Raw genomic sequence first — 27,677 nt, forward strand, 5'->3', positions numbered from 1 at the left:
AAGTATCCTGCAGAATATTTCTACCATCTCCACCCCAGAGAAGAGATGTACATTCTCAAGGAATCCTTTTGTTATCTTCAAAAATCCTGAATGAAAAAGTCCTTCTAAATAACAATATTGGAGAAATATCTCATTAGGGTAAATTCCATTAAGTTACAGCAGTCAAAATCCCTGCACCACGCCTTTAATCCCAGCACTTTGGGAGGCCAAGGCAGGAGTTCGAAACCAGCCTGGTCAACATGCAAAGTCCCATCTCTACTAAAAATACAAAAATTAGCCGGGAGTGACAGCGCACACCTGTAATCCCAGCTACTCGGGAGGCTGAGGCAGGAGAATCACTTGAACCCCCGGGAGACGGAGGTTGCAGTGAGCCAAGATCATGCCACTGCACTCCAGCCTGGGTGACAGGGCGAGACTCTGTCAAAAAATAAAAATAAAAAAATTTAAAAATCCTTGCACATTACATGGTAAGTGATCAACAAGAAACAGGAAATGGCCAATACGGTATTGCTTTTTTAATTGAGCCAAACCGTGAATTGAAGAAATTCAAAGGAAAACAACAGTGATTTGACTTTTTTAAGCCTGTTACTTGGCAACAATTGTAAAGCATGATAATACTAATTTTGGCAAGAGTATGACAAACAACATTCTGCTCATGTTTGAGTAACGGGAGAGTAAACCAACAAAGGAGTGTTTGGCAATTTGTAGGAAAAGCTTTAAAATATAAACATTCTCTTTGGCTCAGGAATCCCATTCTAGGAATTTAGCTTAAGGAAATCATTGGCAAATATGTATCCATTTGAGAATGCTTATCATAGGCCGGGCGTGGTGGCTCATGCCTGTAATCTCAACACTTTGGGAGGCCGAGGCGGGCAGATCACCTGAGTCCAGGAGTTTGAGACTAGCCTGGCCAACGTGGTGAAACCCCGTCTCTACTAAAAAACTACAAAACTTAGCCAGGCGTGGTGGTGCACGCCTGCAATCCCAGCTACTCAGGAGGCAGAGGCAAGAGAATCGCTTGAACCCAGGAGGTGGAGGTTGCAGTGAGCCAAGATTGCACCACTGCACTCCAGCCTGGGCAACAGAGCAAGACTCTGTCTCAAAAAAAAATGCTTATCGTGATGTATTTTATGATTGAAAACAACCTAAATAACAAATGATTGCTGATTAGTTGAGTACAGTATGATACATGGAATGAAATACTACATAGCAATTTTTAAATGGTGATTTAAAAAATACTAACTGGCATTGAAAGATATTCATAAGGTATTGCTAAATTTAAAAAAGAGTTAACAAACTGTAAATATAATAAAATACCACTTTTTTAGAAAAAATTATTAATGTGCTTAGAAAAAGTCTCAAAGACTATGAAGCTATCTCTGAGTGTCAGGATCCCCAGATGATTTTTTGACTTTTTAATTTTTTTTCTTACTGTGGAAATTTTAGAAAATATATAAAAGAAAAGAAGATTTTAAAAATTACTTGATATAGCACCAAGAATGAACCCTAAGGTAAACTATGGGTGATAATGATGTGTCAATGTAGGTTCATCAGTTGTAAGGAATATACCACTCTGGTGGGGAATATTGATAGTCGGGGAGGCTGTGTGTGTATTGGAAGAAGGTGCATATGGGAACTCTCTGTACTTCCTGCTCAATTTTGCTGTAAACCTGAAACTGCTTTTAAAAATACAGTTTATTAATTAAAATAATAATAAAGTCTATTAAAAAAAAAAAAACTATGCCCAGCACTGGCACAGTATCATTTCTGCATTGTTCTATTGTACAAAGCAGTCACAGGACCAGCCAAAGTTCAAGAACTAGGAAAATAATCTCCATCTTTTAATGGAGAGTGGCAAGGTCACTTTGGATAAAACATGGAATAAGAGCAATTATTGTGTTGTTGCAGCCATTTTATAAACTACAATCTGCCATTTAAATATATATTTTAAAAATAACTATTAATCCAAAAAACGTAAGAGGTGAGAGAGGAGGAAAAAGAAGCACTGAAAAGGTGAGACAAATAGCACAAAGTGAGGAGATACAGAAAAGTTCAGATATGATCATCACAATTCCTGAAAATACATTAAATTTGCTTGAAAAACAAAGATTGTCAGAGTATAAAAGAAATAACTAAAGCTATATGATATTCATAAGAGACACCCTTAAAATGTAAGAACAAAGAAAAGTTCAAAGAAAATTGCAGAGAAATATACATGGCAAATTCTGCGTTAATGACATTAACAGACTGTAGACTTTAAGACAAAAAAATTATTAGATAAGAAGAGGATCACTACAAAAACAAACAGATACTTGATGGTCTCAGGACATGGAGATAACACTGTTAATATTTTTATAGTATTTTCAAGTTTCTAGTGCACAGTGAGTGACATCAAGTGAGCATCCACATTTATAGAAAGACCTTTTAGTCATGTGTATTTCCTATTATATGTTCTACATAGAAAAATGAACTGAAGCAAAGGTACCTGAATATTAACCATGATTGATTTGAGGTAGTATAATTTAATTTAATTTTTCCTTCCTTTCTACTTTCTTTATTTTTCAAGTTTTCTATGGTAAGCCCACCCTATTTTTATACTGAAAAAAAAAACTTAGAAAAAAATAATAATCTCCCAGATTTTTTTCAGGTTAAGAACTTTCCAGAAATCTAACAATCAAGTTGTCCAATATCTCCAGCCAACTGTTTTTTTATGGTTTTGGTTTCTAAACTTGGGACAATTTAAACTACACGAGGGTGATCAATCTCTGTTATCAGTCAACAGTCATCATCTTTGTCATCAAAAAGTCCTTATTAGGCACCTTCACCTACCGGCAGGGGAGGAGGGTGAACCTGACCCAGGATGAAAGATCACTGTACAACTATGACCAAGCCCCACTGAAGAAGAATACAGGCAAGCAGAAAGTAAAGTTAGAGCAGGAAGACAGCATCAAGTTTCACAACATGGAGCAGAACAAGAAAAACAGGTTCAGTGAAAGATATAGAAACAGAAAGCAGGGGCCAAGCACAATGGCTCAGGCCTGTGATCCCAACACTCTGAAATGTTAAGGTAGGAGGATCCCTTGAGGCCAGGACTTCAAGACCCATCTAGGCAACATAGCGAGACCCTGTCTCTATTTATTTTTTAAATAAAAGCAATAAATAAAATAAACAGAGAGGAAGGCTTTATAAACCAGCATTCATGCTAATGATAGAGAAGGCATTTAGGAAGACAAAGACAAGATGAGATGAAAACAAGAGAGCAAGAATGGTTTGACAGAGGGCAGTCACTAAGGTTTCAGCATTTGCAATTTGAGTGGGGTTAAGTGGATGGAGGGGAAAGTGTAGACTTGCAATAGAGAAAGCCACAGAGAATAAACAGTCAGACATTACAATTCAAGAAAAATAATTCAATTATTCTGTGTCAATTAAAAACAAAATATTTTATGTAAAAAAAGTTTTTAAATAAAGAAGTCATAGTCATAGATGAGAGAGAAGATTTTTATATATACTGCAACTGAGTTCTGTAAGTCAATACCATTCGAATAAATTAGTGTAATAGCACAAATAGGATTTTTCTAACTTTTTACACAAATGATTCAAATAGCTTACACAAATCACTGCCCTTGTCATTTTAAAAATATGCTTTTAAAGGGCCCCCTTACAAGACCACTAACTATAAGAATAAAAGGTTTGCAATATATAAATAGAAGGCAATGGAGAGGAGAGGAGAAAAAAGGAGAGCAGGAAGAGGAGAAGGAGGAGAAGGGAGATGAGGAGAGAGGAGGAGGAAGAAGAAAAGAAGAGGGAAGAGAAGAAGAAGGAAGGAGAAGAGGAGTCCATGTGACGCTGAAAATTCAAGGAAGAAAACTTGGCAGAAGAAAAGAGGAAGGCAAAGGGAAGAAAAGCAAGACAAAGCCTTTTCAGTTGCAGTATCCTTGAAGAAATAAGTCGGCCTCCTCACCTGTCTCGGAGCTGCCTTTGTAAGTGTAGCTGTATGAGTAGTACCTCTTCCACTGACCACAACTGCCACTCAGATTATCCGCACTTGTGACTTTCTTTTTGATGTAGACATTTGAAACCTGTTTTGCTTTCTCCCTTCATGTTTTCTTCATACACATAGTGTCTTATTGCATCCGAGACTCTCAAGGTTCTGTTTATCCTCCTTCATTGGATGACAGACCCTTTGGGGTACCTTACAGAGTCTCCCAAAGTGAATTTTGTAAATGTTACACAGCTTATATTTTAATTCACAATTCAGAACATCCCAAACATGTTCTCCATGTCTGGAGAAAAAACATTGAATGCTTTCATGTAAGGGGAAAAAGGTACAAGATAGCAATTTTTTTCTGACATAGAATTTTCTACCATAGATTTTTCTGACGTAGAGCAACTAGAGCAAATGTTGGCCTAACAATTGTAAAGGGCTTAATGGTTCATGGAACAGTTCCAGGAATATAATTTTATTTCATTCCTCAAGTCTACATTCTTCCCAACCCTTCGACAGCCCCAACTCCCAACCCTAGCTTGAAACACTTTAATGAGTTTTCATTCCTCTTGGTATAAAACAACAAATTCTTTGTCATGCCATCTAATCTCTATCTCTTACTTTGTCTTGCATCACCCTGCCCCATTGACCCCTGCACTCCAGCCACACACACCTTTTACCAGTTCTTCAAATGCTTCCCCATTTGTGTTAAATGTTCTTTTCCAATCCCCCCATTTTTCCAGTTAATTCCTACTCCAGTTTCCAGCTCCCATTGTTGTCACTTCCTCAGGGAAACCTTTCCCAATCTCTCAGACAAGGTCAAATTCCTTTAAGATAGTTCTACATATCTGCCTTTCTTAGCACTGAGCCCAATTATAATTTTACATGTATTGTATGCCTATCTGTATGACTGCTGTCTCCTTCAGTAGACTGAAGTCCTATAAGGGCAGCAACTCCATGTGTATTTGTTCATCAGTGTATCCCATAATAATTTCTGTGTGGAGAGAAGATATGATAGCCACATTTGAAAATATGGCACTGAGTCTCAGAGAGTTTAAGGGATTCATTCCAGTAGTACAAATATGGGTACTAGATTCCAAGGTACTGGATTCCTGATTTCAAGGCCAGGGAATACATCATTCCAAGGAGGTACTACATGGCTCATAGTAGGTCCCTAGTACAGACTTGCTGAATGAAAAACTGAAAACAAAAATGAAAGTAAGAAGGAATGAATTATGAACTCAAATATGGTTTTCATTGTGAAGAAGATAATCTTGGCTGTGATGCTGGGCAGGTCACATCACCTTTCTAGGCCCTTACTCCTCTGCTGAAGGTTGAACTAGGTCATCTCCATGTTCTGTGATTCTGAGTTGCTGTGCTTCCAAACTCCTCTCACCTTGGGATTCTGTCTAACAGCAGGCACCTACATGTGGTGGGTGAGTTACTTAGCAGCCCAGATTTGACTTTATATTTTGGATCATTTTTAATGTGTTCAAAGAGCAATTACACTATGAAACAAGAGGCAATTGCAGGAGCAATTACATCAAAGATAACATACGGCAGCTACAGAAACAATGGAAAGTTATTGCAGGGTGTTAAGCACAACAGATGGAAAAGCTTTGCTATAACCTTGACAGTTGACCGAAGAACTTCCAGATACATGCTATAATTGTATGTAGGGAAGCAAAGAACATCTGGCCAAAAGAATAGTATTTTTGAATTTTCTGTTCCAGTTATTAAATGATTCAAAAACTGACCAGGTGCAGTAGCTCACACCTGTAATCCAAGCACTTTGGAAGGCCGAGGTGGAAGATGACTTGAGGCCAGGAGTTTGAGATCAGTCTGGGCAACAAACAAGACCCCATTTCTACAAAAAATAAAAAAATAAAAAAAAAAAAATAGCTAGGTGTGGTGGTGAGCGCCTGTAGTCCCAGTTACTAAGCAGGCTGAGGTAGGAGGATCACTTGAGCCTAGGAATTTGAGGCTGCAGTGAGCTATGATCACACCATTCTCTCCAGCCTAGGCAACAGAGCAAGAGCTTGTCTCAGGGAAAAAAAGAAAAAAAAAAGGTTCAAACGCTACTAAAAGGGAATTGTATATGGTCTTGGTCCTTCAGCCAAGAGTTAAATAGAAACTATAAGGGCGACTCTATCTCCTTGTCCCAACAAATTTGGGATACTCAGTGTAACTAGCAGAGATGTATGCTCTTATCCTGCCCTTCTTGTAACTGAATGCCCCACTAATGTGCTCTAGAATCAGGACCTGTCTTACCTTTCCAGTCCACCTCTTACCCACGCCCTGACCTCACCCACACTCTGGCCTCATGACTCTCTCTGTTTTTCAGGACCCCGTGAGAAATCCCATGATCCCTTGAAGGTCCAGTTCAAATGTCATTTTCTCTTGGAAGCCTTCCACAGAGCTCTCAGGAAAAACTCAGGGCTACCTCCTCCAAACTCTCACAGAATTATTTATGCCCATGTGATAGTACTGGTGGTCATCTGATTCATGTTATAGTTATTTGTCTATCTATTTATCTCTGTCTCCTGCCCCAATCACCCCACTGGCTTGTGAGACCCTTATAGATAGAAACCATACCTTATTCATCGTAACATACCCCACTCACACAGTTACACGCCTGACATTTAGAAAGTGTGCTGAGTTAAATAAATGCTAAGGGGCAACTAATCAGAGATAAATTCATTGTAATAGAAGAATAAGTCCTATTATGTCAGCCCATATAGCAAATTTTATTAGGGAGCTTTTAGTGACTTCACTTTTAACACAAAAGAGGAACTCAAATGCTAAGAATTGCAAGCATTCTAATAATGGAATTTTTTAGAAGAGGTAGAGTATGTTTTCTATTCCTTTTTAGCTAAAATGATTAAACTTTTTTCTGTGTTAGGCACAGAACTAGAGTTGTGTATGCATTATCTCATTTAATCCTCAGACAACCCTATGAGGTATTAATATTCCCATTTTCGAATAGGATAGTTAAGGTCTAAGTGGATTGAGTTACTTTCTCCAGGCCACAGAGTTAGTAAGTGGCAGAGGGCTGGGATTTGAAGCCAAGTTAACCTTACCTTAAGACCTGAACTTTTTATTACCATGTTGTTCGTGACCTACTTTTAGGGCCAACTCTGGTGTGTGAACTGTGAATCATAGTTTTTAATGTTTTTCTTCACCACTTTTTTGTCACTTTTACTGCGAGTTTTATTCACATAGCGTCTTTCACTTAGATATTTTATAATTCTATTTGGCAGACCCTTTATCATCTTTCTAATCATTATTATCAATATTTTAAATACTTACTTTATCCCACAGTATGCTCAAAAATACTTAGGGATGAGAAACAGGAAGACAGTCACAGAACTTGTCTAAAGTCACATTGCTAATAAGGACAAGAGCCCAGAGCGAACCCAAACCATTTGACTCTAGCACCCAGCTCTATCTGATACTTCCCTAGGGCATGTCTGCATCATTTGCAAGTCCATAGGTCAAAGAGTCTGGAACTACGCTACCCACCCAGTCAATTCCTGAGTCAGGCCAGTTGCAGTAATCAAAATCACATATGAATGCAAATGCCTTATTTTCAAGAAAACAAAATCCATGTGCTTTCCTAAATGTTGTCACTCCCAGATAACGGTGCTAAAAGCTGGCCCCAGCTGTAATTTTCCTTTACTTGCTTCCTTTAGGTGTTCTCAGTTCTATTTTATCCCTCCTTGGCATTGTCCTACATTGGACTTAATCCTTTTAGGGAAACACAGGTAAATAATCTCAAAAACATAATCACTTTCCTGGTTGGTCAGATTATTTTTTCATTTTATTAGGAGAGAACTGTTTACCATCATGGAAGCTCCACATGTGAGATCTTGATAACATAATAAGCATTAATGTTTATTGAGTTTTTACATCATATGTGAGATGCTGTGCCAAGCTCTTCACCAAGATCCCTCATTTATCATCCCTGTATTAAATCTGTTTTGCAAGTGCAGAACTAAGCCCTGAGAGGCTGAGAACCCCGTACAAGGCCCATGGCTGGACCCCGGTTGTGTCTGACTCCAGAGCCTGGACTCTTAACCACACAACTTATTCTCAGTGTGTGCTGGTACTATTCTGGTCTCTTTTCCCCTCTCTTTAACTAAGAAAAGCTACCCAGACAGAATTATTTTTAAAAAGGAAATAGAGTACCTGATAAGGCCCAAGTCGTCTCCATTCAAATCTACCATTTTCAAGACTACCATTTCCTTGTCTGTATTTGAAGAATACCTAGTCAGGAAAACAGAAAAGCACAGTCAGTTCTGTGTTAGAGACTGACCCTCATGTAAGATGAACAGTAGCAGCTGACACAAAAACACAAATGCTTCTCAGTAAGTGAGATGTCTTGACAAACAGTGGTTCTGTGAACTGCATCCAGTACCTCATTTCTCAGCTAAGGAAAGGGTATGTAATTGCGATCAAAGTTTGGGGGACTAGGGTCAAGTAACTGGAGCTGAAATACACATATTTTTATATAATATACAATATTATATAACATATAGGTATTTCTTACAAAAGAGATTTGTCTTTGAAATTTCCACTCATATCAATTTTTAATGAAATCTCTTTAAAAGAGCAGGGAATTTGCAAAATCAAAAGCATTCAAGACCTGCAACTTAAGTGTTCTTTTATGTCCTATGAAGGGAAATCAGATTACATTTTCTAAAAATCATCTCCTTTGAAAGCTATTGAAAAATATGCAGAAAAATGTAAAATGTCAAGTGGTCAAGTTAAAACTGTGATATTATTTTACAGTGTTACAGTAACCAAGCACTTCTCTTCTGTCACAAACCTGGTTCACCACTTTAAAAAAGACAAAAAGGCAAAATAATGCTCTCCCTTGGTTTTTCCATTCAAATATGTGGGTTTATTTCTTACTCTTCTGTCCACATTCTTTATCCTTTTATTTTCTCTGTCTAGCCACACTCTTGTGGACTAAGATGATTTATTCTGGATAACACATAATAAAAGAGCTATTCATTAATTTAATAAATATACATTGTGCACATTTTTATCTCCATTTACTCATGAAGAAGCTGAGTGACAATAAATTAAGATAAGTAAATCACTAAAGGTCGCATAACTAGAAAGCAATAAAACTAAGCTGAGACCACAGTTGTTCCTGATTTCAAAGCCCAGAGTACTTCAAGCATCCACCCTGGCTCCCATAATCAACAAAGTGGAAAGATTCCTGAATAAACTGGTGTTTGTTTCTACATTACTTTTTGTTTCTACTTGTCTTAGATTATAAAGATGTTTCTAAGACACTGTAGCTGTAATATTCTCTTAGGACCTCACCATATTCACCAAGTAACAGCCCTGTACTTAGATTTTGTTGCTGTTCCCTAAAGGGAATGAAACGGTATCATTTTGAAGATTTCTCCTCACCTTGCTCTCTCTGACTGCGGATTTTGAAGGTAAGAATAGGGACTTCTGTTGATCTGCACACCATCTACATTTCCTTTATTGATGAAGATTTTACCTGGTTTCATATTTGTGTGTGCTATGTCAATGCTCTGAAGGTTAAAAAAGAGGGAGCTGTTATAAACTTAGAAATCCTGGTGGGGATAATGACTTAGTCAATACAAACAGAAGAGCCCTGTGAACAATTTCCTTTGTCTCTAATGTGTCCACATTATGGGATAAAAGTTGGAGAACCACACTGCTGTTGCCATTCTGGAGGTAAACAGAAATGGTTTTCAAGGTTAAGATAAAGGAAATGCCATGTTGTGTGGAAGCACAGTACTGATTAATGCCTGAGCTCACAAAAAGCCTCATCTGCTGGTCTCTCCAGACTGCTAAATGAAGCTCAATTTGTCACTTCAGATAGCCAAAATGGGAGACTTGACTCCTACAACACTAATACAAGTTTTGCTAACATGTGTTTCCACCTCCCTACCCTTGCCATTCTACCACCAAGGCAGAGTTGTTCAAACTTTTTTGACTGTGAACTACAGTGAGAAATACATTTTTCATCATAGCTTAATACACATCAACATATGCATCCCAAAACAAAAGTTCACAAAGCAAACTATACCCTGACTGTGTGTTATACATTATATCTTACAATCTATTTTTTAGCATTTTTTTGTAATGTTTTTTGCAACCCATACAATTGATTTCGTAAGCCTTTAATACATTGTAAGCCTCAGTTTGCAAAACATCATTGTAAAGCAATTTCTGCCTATGCTAGCTGGATCCCTGAATTTTGGGGGTGACACTGTAAGAAAAAAATAGAGAATAAGCCTGGAATACAATAAAATGAAGCAAAACATTAGCAAGGATCCTATGCAACAAAATAATAAGCTGGAAGACAGAAAAGAGAGGAGTATAAGCTCAAACCAGAAACAGGAGAGGAGTTTAAGGGTATTTGTCAGGAGCACCATGGAGGTCTGCATCTGTAGTAGAGAACTTGAAAAACTGGGATGTGTATTTACAAGTTGGATTCTCTTTGTACTTTGGGAAATATTTTAAAATCTTAGAATCATTTGTAATTACTTTTAGCTCCTTCATGGGTTTCTCTTTGTGTGACTTTGTGCATAGAACAGACTATGTAGTGCCCTCTACAAAGAACCCCAAACCAAAATGTTTTCTGTCTGTTTAAATAACTACATCGGGCTTACTCCCATAGAAGCCTTCTTTTCCAATCATCCATGCCTCAGCCCCAACAGCCCATAGCTCAGAACCAGAAGCTAAGAGAGAGGCAGGGAGGAGAAAGAATGGTACATGCTAATACTATGCTCAGACTCAAATCCTATAGGGACCCTTCATATTACATCCAATCACTCCTAAAATAATTATAAGCAATGGTAAAGAACAGCTGCCTCTGGAGCTCTTTGCCTACCTTCAAGATACCTGTGACCATGTGCTGAAAAGTTCGATTGCTAAATCCTTCACTGGCAATTACAAACACAGTATACTGGAAATATCCTGCAGGACCTGAATGAGTGTGAGTGCCACTCAGGATGACATTGTCTCTTCTGTACAGGGAGCCATATTTACTCTGCAGTCTGTTCAGGACCTTCAAGAAAAAAAGGAATTGAACTAAGAAGAGGGATAACATAGGAGCTCAACATGAGAAAAGGCTTTCATGAGTTCAATCACTGATCTGTACCAATAACATCTGTATGAATCCATTCTCATGCTGCTAATAAAGACATACCTAAGATTGGGTAATTTGTGAAGAAAAGAGGTTTAATTGACTCACAGTTCAGTATGACTGGGGAGGCCTCAGAAAACTTATAATCATGGCAGAAGGGGAAGTAAACATGTCCTTCTTCACATGATGGCAGGAAGGAGAAGTGCAGAGTGACAGAGGGGAAAGCCCCTTATAAAATCATCTGATCTTGTGAGAACTCACTGTCATGAGAACAGCAGCATGGAGGTACCCACCCCCATGATTCAATTACCTCCCATGGGATCCCTCCCACGACACATGGGGATTATGGGAACTGAAACTCAAGATGTGATTTGGGTGGGGACACAGCCAAACTATATTAACATTCCTTTCAAATGGCCCCTCACTCTATGTTTGAGGATATTATCATAGTAATAACAATGAAATAATAATAACAATACTTAACATTTTACGGATTCTTGCTATGAGCAAACACAATGCTAGGTATGTTATATATAGTATGTATTTAAAAATCTTTATTACAATTTCAAGAGCTACACAGGTATTGTTAAGCCCATTTTTAGCTGAGAACATTGAATTATACAAAAGTTAAATAATTTGCCTGTTGATCTAATAAGTAGCAGAGCCAGACTCCAGACCCACGTCTAACTAGAGAACCAGTACTCTTATTCATTCATCATTCAACAGGTGCTCTAAGCAAAAGAATATATGAGGTTCCTGTCTTGAAGATATTTTTATTCTAATGAAAGACAAAGACAGTAAGCAAGCAAATAAATATTAAAGATTATATCATAGAGTGATAAATGCTATGAAGAAAAATATTGTTGCATAAGGAAAAAGAAACTAGTGGGTGTTAGTGAGGAAAGATCTTCTAAAGAGGGGCACTCTTTTAGCAGAGGCTTAGATGAAGAAAGCAAGCTGGCTGTGCAATATCTGGGGGAAAAGCAACTCAGGTATAGTGAGCAGAAACTGCAAAGGTTTTTAAGCTACTCTACTACCTCATTTCCCAGATGAAGAATTCAGTACACCTTGAAACGAACTCTTAGACTTGTTGGTCTAGGGGAAGCCATCCCCTATGATGCAAGGACGCCCTAATAATCCTGTGGAGAGACCTAAGAGGATAGGAAGCATCCTGTCAGCACTAACTTGCTAGCCATCTGAGTGAGCAACCTTAGAAGTAATTTCTTCAGCCTTGGTCAAGCCATCAAACAACTGCGGCCCTAGCCAGCATCTGAGTGCCACATCGTGACACAGAAGTGATGATATACAACTTGTTCTAAAACAAGTCAGAATCGTCTAACCAAGCCACTCTGGGAATCCTGACACACAGAAACCTTGAACAACATGTATTATTGTTGTTTTAAGCCACTAAGTTTTTAGGCGATTTGTTGTACAGCAATAAACAACTAATACAAAGAAACTCAGTAAATGTTTAGTGAATAAGTCAATCAATGAACATCCAAATGCAAGACTAATGTCTTCATATGGTGCAGACACATCAAGAAAACACCAGAGAGAATACTGGTGATGTTGCTGAGTACCTGTTGCTGTTTATGCTTTAATAAGCTGCAATCTAAAGTTTGGTATCTTTGCGACTTTTAGTAAAAGATAATTTTAAAATGATCCAGCAGTTTGTAACACAAAGGATAAATGCTTGAAGGGATAGGTACCCCATTTTCCATGATGTGATTATTAGGCATTGAATGCCTGTATCAAGGCATTTCATGTACCCCATAAATATATGTACCACGTACACACAAACATTAATTAAAGAAAAGGAAAGATCCAACAGAAGTGTCAAACCCAAAGCAATCGTTAACAATGTTTACCTTGAGGATGGCATAGACACTCTGATGAGCTGTCTTTCTGGAACATGCAATAAAATTAAAAGCCCTCATTTGCATTCGCCAATTTCTGTGGTGTAAAACTCCTCATCATGATCAATTTCAAGCTACCAAAAGCTTAACAGCCAGCTCACAATGTTCCCGAATATTTACAAATTGGCTCTTATGAACTTGTGCAAGCTAGTTCCAGCTCACTGCTGGTAAGTGGGGAGTAGCAGCTTCTGTGCTATGTACTTAATATACATAAAGATAACCATTCAACCTCTGATCTACACCATTCTCATTCCAGTCATAACCATCTTGCCTCATTAACCTCTCCATGTCCCAAAGACTGATTGTTTGGTTACCATGTCCACATAAGCAATCCTATGATGCAAGACAAATACAGAATGGAAGTATAATCTAACTAGATTAACATCCTTCTATATTCCCTCTGTTTGATCCTAACTCCAGCCCCAATCCCTCATCACTCTCATATATTATTCTATACTGTAACTACCACACTCATGAAGAAGAAATGTCTGTAAAGAGAAGAGAAAATGATCAATGAAGGGACACCATGGAAAGCTGAACTAAAGTCAGAAGCTGATGTTCTTAACAATTTACAGCTAAGACAGGAAGGTAGTAGAGAAAAAGAGCCACAAGTCAACTTTAAAGCTCCTTAACCCCATCCTATTTATTCCTAAAGAACTGTGACATTAGGGCTTTAGAATTAAATGCGTTTCTTCATGTCTACTCAAGTATCAAGCCCTTAAAAAGACAGAAATTATGAATCTTGAATTTTAAAACAAAAAAGACTACAAACAGTACACATGAATTTTATTTTAAACTACAATCTCTGATATGAAGCCAGACATATGGGACTTCTAGGGGGGAAAAAAAGAAAAACGTAAAACCTAGTTATATAACAATGCCAGGAAGATAGCCATTGAAAATAACATGTTTCTCAGTTCATGAAAGGAGGGCATTTTAACACAGGACAAAGCAGCTACGTTTATGTCTACAGCTCACTTCTGTCTTCAGTTTCTATTCCATTTCCTATTGCTGACAGTCTTGGGAGCATGACATAGAAAAACCTAGAAAGTCCTTCTGTTTTCCTGTCCTGCCTCACTGCACAGAGATCTTCCATAATCTTCATTCTGTGCTGGAAATTTCATCTATCTTAAAGCCGAGACTGAGAACCTGCATAGAAGTAGGTGTTATAAATAATCTTAATAGCACTTATTTAGCTACATTTATTTCTCACACCTTCCCTTGGATTAATTTGGGAAAACTAAGTGGGTTCATTTAACAACCTTCCCACTGGGTCTCAGATTGCACGAGGATGTAAAAATAGGAAGAGACAGATAAATGGTGCCCACTATTGACTTGATAGCCTCTACAAACAAACACATTAAACTCCTCCCCACTCTACCTGCCAAAGTCTACCTTTGGTTCTTTCATTTCTGCTAATGACCATACTATTTCCCAATTAGAGCCATCTCATTTTTCAGAAAAGCAGTATAGTATAGTAGAAATGAGCATGAATTCTGACACCAAGATGCTTAAGTTTGAATCCTAGCTCTGATAGTTCCTAGCTGTGCAACCTTGGATAAGTTACTCAGTCCTCTGCAAACTTGGTTTCTCAATCTGTCAAATGATATAATAATAGCTCCCTCATAGAGGTGTTTGGAGGAGTAAGTACACTAATCCATACAAGGCACTGACAAGAGTTTCAGACTCAGCATGAATATTACGTTAAGTATTGGCTTTTATGTATATTCATGTCCAAATCTCACTCACATTTAATTTCTTTCTTTCTTTCTTTCTTTCTTTCTTTCTTTCTTTCTTTCTTTCTTTCTTTCTTCTCTCTCTCTCTCTCTCTCTTTCTTTCTTTCTTTCTTTCTTTCTTTCTTTTTTTTGAGTCAGAGTCTCATTCTGTCACCTAGGCTGGAGTAGTACAATGGAGTGACCTTGACCTCGGCTAACTGCAACCTCTATCTCCCAAGTTCAAGCAATTCTCCTGCCTCAGCCTTCCAAGTGGCTGGGACTACGGGCACCTGCCGGCATGCCTGGATGATTTTTGTATTTTTAGTAGAGATGGGGTTTCACCATGTTTGCCAGGCTGGTCTCAAACTCCTGACCTCAAGTGGTCCACCCACCTCAGCTTCCCAGAGTGCTGGGATTTTAGATGTAAGCCACTGCACCCGGCCGACTCACATTTAATTTCCTATCCCACCACCATGTAGTCTCACTGACATCACATTGGTTTAAGATCTTTGTGCCAGCCTCACATGATAAAGGGGGAAATTGTTAGGCAAAATTATAAAAAATAAAAACCCTTCCAGCAACTCGTTTCCCTTTCTTGTTCCTTCAGCCTTTTAACATCTTATAAAACTCCCCTGGGTGAAATACCTCTGTTTGAAATACCTAGTATGATGATTACTGTTTTCTTAACTGGACCCTCACCAATAGAGCCTCAGTATCACTTTAAAGAGTCTGCTAATTTTTGTCCTCACTTCTAGTTCCACTCTATTCCAATCCATATCAAACATCTCTACCTGCTTAATCATCCTAAAACAAAATGGTGTTTACATCACTCTGCCATTCAGAAGATTTCTCAGAGTCCATATCACCCACAGAATTAAAAACAAGCTGGCATCTCAGGCCCTCTGCGATTATGATAAACATATCTTCCAGATACATCCCCAACTACATGCCTCCATATGTCCTAATAGATCTCCTCTCTTCCCTCATAAAAGAGTCTACATCCCTCCTTCATGCCTCTCCGTGTTCATTCTGTTTTTTCCATCAGATTTCTCTCCCTTCCCATCCTAACCATTTAAAATTCTGCTCACTCAAGTGTTATTTCTACCATGAAAATGTTTTCCTAATTTGCATTTCTTGAATCCCCATTGGTGATCTTAAAAGACCATATGTCCACAAAGTCAGATATTTTGCCCTTCAAGAAGTAAAGCTTACTTTTTCACCACTGAGTGTGAGCTAGACTTAGTGACTTGCTTAATGAATAGAACAGGGTGAAAGTAATGGTGTATAACTTCTAAACCTGGGTCATACAATGCACTGTAGCTTCCTCCTTGCTCGTTCTCTTGGGTCACTCACTCTGAGGGAATCTAGCTACTGTGTCGTAAGGATAGGAAGAGTGAGGAACCGAGGCCTTTGGCCAACAGTCACATGAACAAACCATCTTGGAAGTGGACCTTCAAGCCTGAGTCAAGCCTTCAGATGACTCCTCCTTTGCCATCACCTTGATTGCCATAGAACCTAAACCAGAGCCACCTAGCCAAGATAGAATTCCTGACCTATAGATCATACGAGATAATAAATGTTTGTTGTTTTAAGCCATATAGTTTAGGGTAATTTCCTACCCAGTAATAGACAATTACTATCCTACCTTACCTTCCTTCAGTTAATTATAGCTATCTGTATACTTCTGTATACCTCTATATTTCACAGTCCTTCCTTCTATCCACCAACTAGAAAATGATCTCATAAAGGAGATGAATTATGACTTACTTAGTTATGTGTCCCCTGAAGTGACACTAGCAAAGTACCTTACAAAAAGCAAGTGGTCAATGCATTTTTCCCTCTAAGAGTATAGAATAATGTCACTTTTAAGAATGTATCTACTACAAAGACACATACACACACATGTTTATTCCAGCACTATTCACAATAGCAAAGACTTAGAACCAACACAAATGTCCATCCATGATAGACTGGATAAAGAAAATGTGGCGCATATAAACCATGGAATACTATCCAGCCATAGAAAAGGGTGAGTTCATGTCCTTCGCAGGAACACAGATGAAGCTGGAAACCATCATTCTCAGCAAACTAACACAAGAACAGAAAACCAAACACCACATGTTCTCACTCTTATGTGGGAGGTGAACAATGAGAACACATGGACTCAGGGAGGAGAACATCACACACTGGGGCCTATCGGTGGATGGAGGGCTAGGGGAAGGATAGCGTTAGGAGAAATATCTAATGTAGATGACGGGTTGATGGGTCCAGCAAACCACCATGGCACGTGTGTACCTATGTAACAAAACTCCACGTTCTGCACATGTACCCCAGAACTTAAAGTATAGTTAAAAATGACAAAAAAATAAAAAAAGAATATGGACTCAGGGATTAATCATACCTGTGTTCAGAATCCAGCTCTACCATTTGCTAACTGTGTGAAATTTGAAAAGTTACCTATCTTCTCCAAGACTCAGTTTTCTTATCCAGAAAATAGAAATAACAACAAAGCCACCTCACTGTTTTGTGGTAAGTGCAGGAGTGGAGAAGACACTTCATCCCCTGTCCTCATGTCTCCGCAGATGGGGGAGGCTTCAACTCTCCTCCCCAAGAGGGAACAATGTTAAAGTGATGCTTTTAGGCCATCTCATCATCCCTCTCACTGGCCCCTTCACATGGCATGAGGAGAAAAGTGTTTAATAGGTGAGGCTAGCAGAACCTGACATTGCATAATGGACCTTTATGGTCATCGTTCTGGTCAAAGATCCAGCGCTCCTCTTTCTCACATTCATGAATATGTGAGCAGACATTAACAGAACACATTCTCTCTTAGTGACCCGATCCCATGCAGAAAATATAACTGTGTCAGGGCTTAGAAATTGCCTTAGAAAGATAGAATTGGAAGTTCTATCAGTCGCTTGCTTGCTTGCTCGCTTTCTCACTCTCTCTCTCTCTCCCTCTCTCCTCCTCCTCCTCCTCCTTTTGTATGGATTTGACCATTTCAAATCCATACAAAAACAATCAGAATACTATAATGAATCCCTATGTACCTATTACCCAGCTTCTATAACTACTAATTCATGGTCAACCTCATTTCAATGTTGTATTTTAATTCACATCTGATTCCTCACATGTATTCTCAATTGTCTGAGAACCTGAGGAAGGGCTTAGTGATTAATTGGTACTCTCCCAACTTCTAACAAGGAGAATTAAATAAGGGAATATATATATATATAAAAATGTAACCTGGCACATTATAAACTTTCAATAAAAACATTAGCATTAATAATGACAATGAGTCATCAGCAGAATTGAAAGCAACTTTTGACCAAGATAACTTAGACTGAAATAGTGAGGATCATTCTCCTTGTAAGATTATCTACTATATTGTCAAGAGTCTATAACATTGAAGGTAGTAGAATTTCAATGAATGAGAAACCAAGAGGAATTAGTTCCTGTCACATGCATCCACTTTTCCTTAAACCATATCATTTCTTTGTTCCTTTCTCCTCTCAAATCACTTACCTCCAGTCTGAGCCTTTGAGATACCATGCCTATGTCAATGCTGACAAACACTGTTCGATTGGACCCATCAGGTTCTGCCATGATGAAAGCACGACTGTACAGCCTGGTGAGGATGCCCTGTGCATTCTGGCCAGATTTGCTGTAGCCCATCTAAAGAGGAAGAGACAATCAGAACTGCTCTGTCTCACTCCCCTACTACTAGAAACCAGGCACAAACATACAATATAGATGACTGCAGAAAGACAAAGAAAAAACATCCACATGACATGGTGGCTCTGAGTGAGAGAATATATGTTTTCAAAAATTAAAAAGAAAAAGGAAGAAAGAAAGCCAAAAAATATCATAAAAGAGGCTTGAATCTTCCATATAGAAAAATGCAAAGGCAAAGAATTGATCAGGTTGGCAGAAGCTGTTCCCTGGCTTATGGGCAGGAGGGAGTTGGTGAGACTTTGGAAATGCTATTACTAACACTAACACGTGAGATCTTTCTGGCCTTTCTGGTTTGGGCAATGGCTCTTTTTCTCCTGCCTGTCTAAGATGTACAGAAAAAAATATTTCCTCTACCTCCACCCCACATTGCCCAGGAACATTTAAAAGATTGAAGGTTCTCTCATGTTGGTTGTTTAGTATACGATTTTGTTTTCTGAAGAAAATGGTATCTTCATAATTAAGTATTCTTCACAGAGGGTACCTCGCCCTGGCTTTTACCATAGTATTATTCCTGTCGTGGGTGCAACTGGCTGGTAAATTCATTTACCGCCCATGACATGGGGTGGTAAAGAAATTTACCAAGACAGTCATAGGTAAAGAAAGGCAGATTTATTAGGGAAAGTAAGAAAATATGTTGCAAGGGTACAACAGGCAGCACAGCAGAGAAGGGGCTGTCTGCAAATATCAGGGAAAACCCCACCCCCAAAATTCAATGTGGGTTATTTTCTATTTCCCTAAGCGTTGGCTGGTCTGAGAAATAAAGGGAAAGAGTACAAAAGAGAGAAATTTTAAAGCTGGGTGTCCAGGGGAGACATCACATGTTGGCAGGTTCCATGATGTTCCCTGAGCCATAAAACCAGCAAGGTTTTATTAGTGATTTTCAAAAGGGGAGGGAGTGTATGAATAGGGTGTGGGTCACAGAGATCACATGCTTCACAAGGTAATAAAATATCACAAAGCAAATGGAGGCGGAGTGAGATCACAGGACCACAGGATGGGGCAAAATTAAAATTGCTAATGAAGTTTCAGGCACGCATTATCATTGATAACATCTTATCAGGAGACAGGGTTTGAGAGCAGACAACCTGTCTGACCAAAATTTATTAGGCAGGAATTTCCTCATCCTAATAAGCCTGGGAGTGCTACAGGAGACCGGGGCTTATTTCATCCCTTCGGCTTCCACCGTAAAAGACAGCTGCCCGCAAGGGGGCCATTTAGAGGCCTACCCTCAGGGATGCATTCTCTTTCTCAGGGATGTTTCTTACTGAGAAAAAGAATTCAGCAATATTTCTCCTATTTGCTTTTGAAAGAAGAGAAATATGGCTCTGTTCCACTTGGCTCACCGGCAGTCAGAGTTTAAGGTTATATCTCTTGTTCCCTGAACATTGCTGTCATCCTGTTCCTCTTTCAAGGTGCCCAGATTTCATATTGTTCAAACACACATGCTCTACAAACAATTTGTGCAGTTAATGCAATCATCACAGGGTCCTGAGGTGACATACATCCTCCTCAGCTTACAAAGATGATGGGATTAAGAGATAAAAGTAAAGACAGGCATAGGAAATCACAAGGGTATTGATTGGGGAAGTGATAAGTGTCCATGAAATCTTCACAGTTTATTTTCAGAGACTGCAGTAAAGACAGGTGTAAGGAATTATAAAGGTATTAATTTGGGGAACTAATAAATGTCCATGAAATCTTCACAATTTATGTTCTTCTGCCATGGCTTCAGTCGGTCCCTCCATCCCTGACTTCCCGCAACACGCAAAGAAGCAGGGGCTGGAGGGAAGTTTTATAGGGTCATGCTGGAGTGGGACATGTGCAGAACGAGGTTGGGCTGCTGGGGCTACATGCAGAGTGAGGTATTTGGGAACAGGATGTTGTGGCAGCAGGTTATCTATGATTAGCCATCTCTCAGAACAATTGTTCTCCCCACCGCTGGGGCCCCTGACTTATTAGGACTCTACAACTCTCTAAGCCAAATCAGATCACATACACCTATCCCAAGTCACTTCTCTCACTGTGTCATAAAATTTACCCGTAAAACTATACCCAGGTCTTCAGAATTTTTTCTACTGTTTGCTTTACCCCTCCTGGGAGTGTTTATTTAGGGGTCACATTCCAGGATCACTTTTCAGAACATACAGTTGAGAATCATACCTGGAATGTAAAGATTACTTAGAGGGAGGGAGTGAATCCCATTAGACAACTTCATGCTCTGGTTTCCTAGGGAAGCACTGACATAAATGGGTATTTCCATCACATAGACAAGACTAGCAGTCAATAGGCCACACCTGACACATAGAAGTTTTATTTGCTTTCACATATTGGTGCAACCTAGGTTTCCAGTTTTAGCTAGAGTTGCCTTTATTTTTCAAGTAAGATATTTGAAACTTCAACTCTTTAATCTAGGGATTTTGGGGCTTCTTCTAAAATACTGCAAGATAGGGCAGCCCTGAGCCCCCATTCTTATATGGCAACAATCAGCTAAATCCATATACTTTCTTTGTGCTTTTTTTTCCCTCAAAGTCCCCACCATTTCCTACTGCCTCCCACTCCCAAACTGAGGATTCACTAGACATTTATTATGTTACACTGGCCTGGTGATGTCATTTATGGTGCCGGCTCACCCCCTGTCATATTTGAGTTTGCCATCTCTGCCACTTCTGCTCATAAAAAAAAAAAGAAAAAAGGCCAATGGACTTTACAGGGGAGTTATGATTGAATAAAAGTTTTCCTCTTCTTTCTAGTATGAAATTCATAGTGCTAGACAGCAGCAAGGTCAATGAAAAACTAGAAGAAAATGATGATGTTGTAATAATCAGAAATGAATGCAGTTTGTAAAATAATAAAATTGGTTGTTTCACAGTCTCCTTAAGGAGCCCATTGCCTACTTACCAAATTGATATCTGCTACTTGTCCTGTGCAGTCAGCTCGTCCAACACCAATATAATAGCCACTGAAGTTCTGAAATAGAGGAGGCTCTGGGGTTGAAGTCACTGGAGAAGTTTGAGTGGCTGTGGAGCTCTGGGTGGCTGTGGAGCGCTGGGTGGCTGTGGAACTCTGGGTGACTGTGGAGCCCTGGGTGGCTGGAGGGTTTGGGGTGGTTGAAAACAAATGGCCTCCTGAATCTAAAACAGAATAAGAGATTTGAGAACCAACATTTCAGCCCTCTTATTTGTCAACATCAATTAGAATACAGCATATAGGCTCAGGTTCATAAGGAAAACTCTTTATATATTTTCTTATACATAAAAATATACAGAGAGAAACATCTCAGGAATCTGTTTAAAAATCATAATCCTAAACGGGATCTTTTTCTTGGATGAGAGATGTTTCAGACTAATGATCAAGGCCTCTGTCAAATGTCCTTCAACTCCTCATCATGAGCCATTCCTTGTCAAACTCACTGCCTTCCCTCAACACCCTGCTCTTCTTTTCCAGCTAAACTAAACAGGTGCCAGGTTTACTGAATGCAGCATCTGGGGATTGGTTTCTTCCATTCTTTCTATCCAAACTCCTCACTCCTTTCCTCTCCACCTACCAAACTCCACCACCTGCTTCAGAGTTAGTCCATTTCCATCACACCTAGATCCGACTCAACTCCTCACCTGCAGGATGCCACCCTGCTGGCTCTACCTTGGGTCTGATCTTCTTTGACCTTCTAAAGACTCATTTTTAATGCAACCTAGATGACTGTATACATGTTGATATAATTTCATCTTAATTATTCTAATATTTATATATTCATATCTATATGTGTGTGTTTATACACATATATTCTATATTAATGTATGCATACATATTTATTATACACACACATACAAATATCAAGGGAAGCAGAATGACATACAGGATTTTTGTGAGAAGATAGTTGCCAGAAACAAACTGCCTGGTTTGAAACCTGAATCTAACACCTACTAAGCGATCAAATTGCTTAACCTATTTCACCCCAATTCTTGTCTATAAAATGGAGATTATAATAAAATCCTGCTTTCTGGGGTTGTTTTGAACAATAACTATGTTCACTAATATTATAAACTGGGAGCAATGGCTAATATGTAGCTTTGATTTTCTTTACCTATTTAAACATTTTATATATTCATTATTTTGTTTATTTCCATTCCCCAGACAAGAGTCAGGAGTTGCCAAGGCATCAAATATCAGTGTCACAAGGCATTCGTGGTCAGAAAGTACTTAGGCAAGAGATTTATAGCTGATTCCTTCTGAAATCCTAGAAATTCAGAGCTCAAAAAACTTAGAGATCACCTAACATAATCTCCTCAGTTTTACAGATGAGAAAACTGAAAATCAGAAAATTGACTTAACCAATAGTTAATGGAGAGCATGTGATGATTCTGGTATGCAATCCAGATCCTCAAACTCAGAATCTGATGCTCTGTAGACCAAATTCTAGATGGAGTTAGAATCCATTCCCAAGCCGAGATTTTCTTCAAGACATCAAGTATTGCAAGGAGTGGAGCAGGCATCTTCGCTATTGCTTCACTGCTACCAGCATAGGAATGTCATGCCAACTAAAGCCAAACCTAACACATAGTCAAGGGTATGTTATTTGCAATCTCAGGGTCTCCATTTCCCCAAGTGTAAAATGAAACTAATGTAAACAGTAGGGCTAGCATCAACCCTTATAGGATTTTTGTGATAATTCGATGAGAAAATATTCTAGAATCCTCACTATAGTGCTCAACACAGAAACCATTTAATAAACAGTAACTACTGCTATAAGAATAGTTACTATAATTATTAATAACCTCCCTGAGTCTCAGCCTCCTGATTTCCTAATTTTAAGAGGTAAAATGGAATAATTCCTTTTCTTTTTCTTTTTTTTTTTTTAATGGAGTCTTGCTCTGTCACCCAGACTGGAGTGCAGTAGTGTGATCTTAGCTCACTGCAACCTCTGATCCCTGGGTTCAAGTGATTCTCCTGCCTTGCCTCAGCCTCCCGAGTAGCTGGGATTATGGGTGTGCACCACCATGCCCAGCTTTTTTTTTTTTATTTTTAGCAGAGACAGGGTTTTGCCACATTGGCCAGGCTGGTCTCGAACTCTTGACCTCAGGTGATTCGCCCACTTTGGCCCCCCAAAGTGCTGGCATTATAGGCGTGAGCCACCAGGCTCAGCCAAAACTGAATAATTCTTAATGATCCTTTCACTTCTATCAGTCTATGACCCTGCTGTGCCTACTGCTGGATCAGAGGATCTCTTATCCTCTGTGTTTGCTAGGAATTCAAAGCCCTGGGATATGGTAGAGAATATGCAGGAAAAGAGGCTACAAAAGGGAAAACTGAGGTAGAAAATACCATCTTCTCCATTTGGCCTAAGGCCATCCCTGTCTTTACTTTGGTCAGAGCTTCAATCTTCACCTGTCTTCTCTACTCATTTAACAGTTATGTAACCTAATACTGACTGAAACAGAGGCTCCACCAAGACCCACTGCCAATCTTGTGTGTAGCCTACATTGTTCTCAAAAACTTAGTTTCCAACATTGAAAAGAAAATCATGAGATATCTAAAAATTCTAATTTCCAGCTTCTCTGGAAAACTCAGGAGATCTGAGATCATGTGCTCTCTCTACAACAAACAGCTGCACCTGGGAGTGGCTGTAGGCCTTCTTCACCAGAATTGCACCTGCCTCCTCCTCGGTCCACCTCCTCACTCCACCTCATTTGCAAAACTTGATTAGCCCTTGTAAGGATTTATGTTTGAGACCCCATTCTCTAAGGCTCTTCACAGACTAACTGACATTCATTCAGTGAGTTTTTCATTCTCCTTTTGCCCCCAGGAGAAGATAATGTCTACAAGGAGGCAAAGAGAAAGATTAGAGGCTCAGGGCAAAAGCTGCCATTACCAGACCTTGACAAATCTTGAGCTGTGCTTATATCAATGGAAAAACGAATGGCAAACACGTACATGTCAGAATGCCTGTCAGCTGGCTATTGGGGACAAAGGTAAACTTGATAAAAACTGCTATCAATGCGAAAGGGCAATTAATGCAAAGGGAAACGGCTATTCCAGGCTGCTTAAGTACACGTAGAACTATCAGCAGACACTGTTTTTCTCTTTGGTGTCCACAGTAATCAAGAAGTTTCCTACAGGCCTAAAAATTGCATCTAAGAGAGCCCATGACACTTGCCTTTGTGGTTTTCAATTGTCCCACTGGTGATAAACAAGAGGCTGAGAAGGGCCACTGTGATGGCAGTCATCATTACAAGGAGGAAAATCAGGAATGTCTCCAAGTTAGAGAAGGTGCGTTTGGCCATTTCTTCTCAGGTACAGCAGAGATGGAAGAAGAAATATTGAAGAGGAAGAAATCACAAATTAAAATGCAAAAGCTTTAAGCCAACTGAAGTTAAGATATCTTTTTTTTTTTTTGAAGACAGAGTCTCGCTTTGTCGCCCAGGCTGGAGTGCAGTGGCGCGATCTCTGCTCACTGCAAGCTCCGCCCCCCGGGTTCACGCCATTCTCCTGCCTCAGCCTCCCGAGTAGCTGGGACTACAGGCGCAGCCACCTCGCCGGCTAGTTTATTGTATTTTTTAGTACAGAGAAGTTAAGATATCTTAACTCTTTCATATTAATGGACTATACCAAGGATGACAGGTACAGAGCACTTACCACTCATTCCATAGACCAAGCCCATGGCAGACAAGACCAATCAATTACAGCATTCTTTTTGAAAAGCTCGAATGTGGTTTCCAAATCTTTCTCAATACAACACTCCTCCTGGCAGCAACCATTCATGATTTAGCATTGGCCACTGAGCTAAAATCTACTTGCATTCCTCAGCCATATCACACTGCTTTCATTTACGGTGATGATGCTGTTTATGGATCTGTACATGGGTCTGGGCTGAGAGTGCCCTTGTTGACAAGGATGACTGATGCACACATACTTCTTGTATTTGGGAGAAGGCTGGCCGGGGTTAGGAAAGTATTCTGAGGTCATGGACTTAGTAGAATTATCTTGTTCACCTGGAGATGAAGCCCATAACTTTGGCCTTTACACTCTATGTTTTAACTTTCAATTACTATCTGGTGAGAAATGGGCATGGAAAAGGGAATTAGCATCTCTGGTCTGAAGGCAGGCATTACAAAACACATCCCCCTTGAGTGATCAGAAGGATCCCAAACATTTTGCAAACCTTGCATCAAAGGACGATAATTTAAAATGCTCCTATGTTCTACAAAAGTATCAAATGTCATTACAGATTCCTTAAGATGTTTTAAGGGAGGGAGAATTAATCATTACTCAGAGGAACTATACAAGTTAAAACCCCATAAAATGTAATAAGAAGAAGAATAATATGGTGGTTGAATATTTAGTTCTGAAATCTGACTCCAGCGGTCAAATTTCATTTCTGCCACTTACTGGGTGACTTTGGGAAATCCTCCCCCAATACTGAACGTCAGCTTACCCATCTGTAAATAGGAATATGATTATGATCATCTTATCTCAAAGTTCTTGTAAAACCTATCTCATAAATTTCTTATAAAAATAAGATGAGATGAAGCAACAACACTTCTTTTGTTCAATAAATGCTCAAACTGGTAGCATGTATTAATAGATTCCAAAGTAGCAAAGAGTCTGTGCTCTTCCCTGTCCTTTAAGGGAATTTACAGGAGGCTAGCGTTAAAGCATGATTGAAATCACAGGTGGGACCTTCAGAGCTCATTTTCTTAACCTGTGCTTTAGGAAGCCTGAGAGGTTAAATGGCATTGGAATCCCAGGATTTGCCCCCAAAATAGGGGATTTGTGGCTAAGATGCTGCTACCCCCAAGAGTTAAAAAATGGCAACAATGTAGATATATTTAGTACGGTCCATTTCTTATTCAATTTGACTTAGGTAAGAAGATTAAAAAAATAGCATTTAGAGTTTATAAAGAGTTTACATTTATAATCCTGAAATTTCAAATTATCTCTCAAAATAATTCATAAAATATAGCGACACTGAGCCAGCATTCACATGTGCCAAGAGTTTCTTAAAACTCAGTGCTGCTGTTCTCTTTAGATATGGGGATATATTTTTCAACCTGCCAGTCTCTACCCAGTCTTATTTATCTAAGTTACTGCCTGGTCTGTGCAAGCATTTGATTTTGCAATTCCTGGGCTAGAGGTGACAGAACAGTTCTAACAGCAGACACTTCAGAGAGTAGGCTGAACTGGGAGTGAGCAAAAAGACTGGAACATCTTCCCAAATCTTCTGGTTATTCGGAAGATTTCCTCATCCACTTATCACCACCATAATCCCCTTACCCACCAGCAGCAGGGACAACTTCAAATGTGGAGCAAAACAAATCAGTTCTGTGACTTATGACCGACTTCTATTGTCAGTTCCCAGGAGTCAGGAAACACATCTAAGATATGCCTCTGAACTCTAAGGATCTACAGAGAATTACTACTCATTAGCAGCTCTTCCGCTAGAAAACTTCAAACCCAGTATCTCTAGTTCTTGCTCAGAGCTTTGGTTCTCTAAGCCTTCCTACTAGCCAAGATGACTGACAGTTGGATCTCCCAACCCCACAGCATGGACAGGCAGATTGTGTATGTGAATGTGGTCATGTAGCGGAAGGCTGTGTATCAAACAGAGAGGGTACAAAATAATACTTCTTTTTTGTTTCTAGTTTTGCGTTGGTGAGCTGATGACATTTTATACCACTCAACAATGGCACTTGATTTAACATTAGCGTTTCCACATATTACGTGGACTTGAATGATCTACCTCACGTGTTTCACCATTCTGTTTAGCTGCCACAGTTGTTGCCAACACAGTAACATTCTTTTTGAACCACTTTAGCTGACTTGGGTTAGCACTATTTATTTCTCATTGGTGACTAAAATCTGAATTTGAATGTTAAAGCAGATGCCTTCCCGCCTTTAGAATGCAAACACACCTTGGTAGAGCTAAGCCAATAAATATATCTTAAAGGATTATAGATTTTATAATGGTTCACATTTAATCTGTAATAATCCTGAAAACTCAATAATGAGGCTCTAATGGCACATTAGCAAGCCATTTGCCACATCTTCACAGAACAGGGTCCCTGTTTTTCAAGGAGAGACTAAAGGGTAACAATTTGGCAAAAGAGGATTCCAAAGCTATGAGATAAATTGAAGATTTAGGGTCTCTTCAAGATCTCCGAGACAATAGGATAATTCAATAGCCCTCCTTCCCTCC

General features: G+C 39.2%; 1 protein-coding gene across 2 annotated transcripts in view; it reads right to left on the reverse strand.

Moving 5' to 3' along the window:
• Positions 1-24,765, reverse strand: part of ASAH2 (N-acylsphingosine amidohydrolase 2) — a 64,169-nt gene extending 39,404 nt beyond the window's left edge. For both annotated transcript variants that reach the window (XM_050805559.1, XM_050805557.1), the window contains exons 1-6: positions 24,639-24,765; positions 21,386-21,618; positions 18,278-18,427; positions 10,866-11,042; positions 9,410-9,537; positions 8,174-8,251 (exon numbers count right to left, since the gene is read on the reverse strand). In XM_050805559.1, the coding sequence (XP_050661516.1) occupies positions 8,174-8,251; positions 9,410-9,537; positions 10,866-11,042; positions 18,278-18,427; positions 21,386-21,618; positions 24,639-24,765 (893 nt within the window). The remainder of the gene's footprint in view (positions 1-8,173; positions 8,252-9,409; positions 9,538-10,865; positions 11,043-18,277; positions 18,428-21,385; positions 21,619-24,638) is intronic.
• Positions 24,766-27,677: the final 2,912 nt, after the last annotated feature.

The sequence above is a fragment of the Macaca thibetana genome, chromosome 9 (assembly GCF_024542745.1).
Source record: "Macaca thibetana thibetana isolate TM-01 chromosome 9, ASM2454274v1, whole genome shotgun sequence".
Taxonomy (NCBI): domain Eukaryota; kingdom Metazoa; phylum Chordata; class Mammalia; order Primates; family Cercopithecidae; genus Macaca; species Macaca thibetana.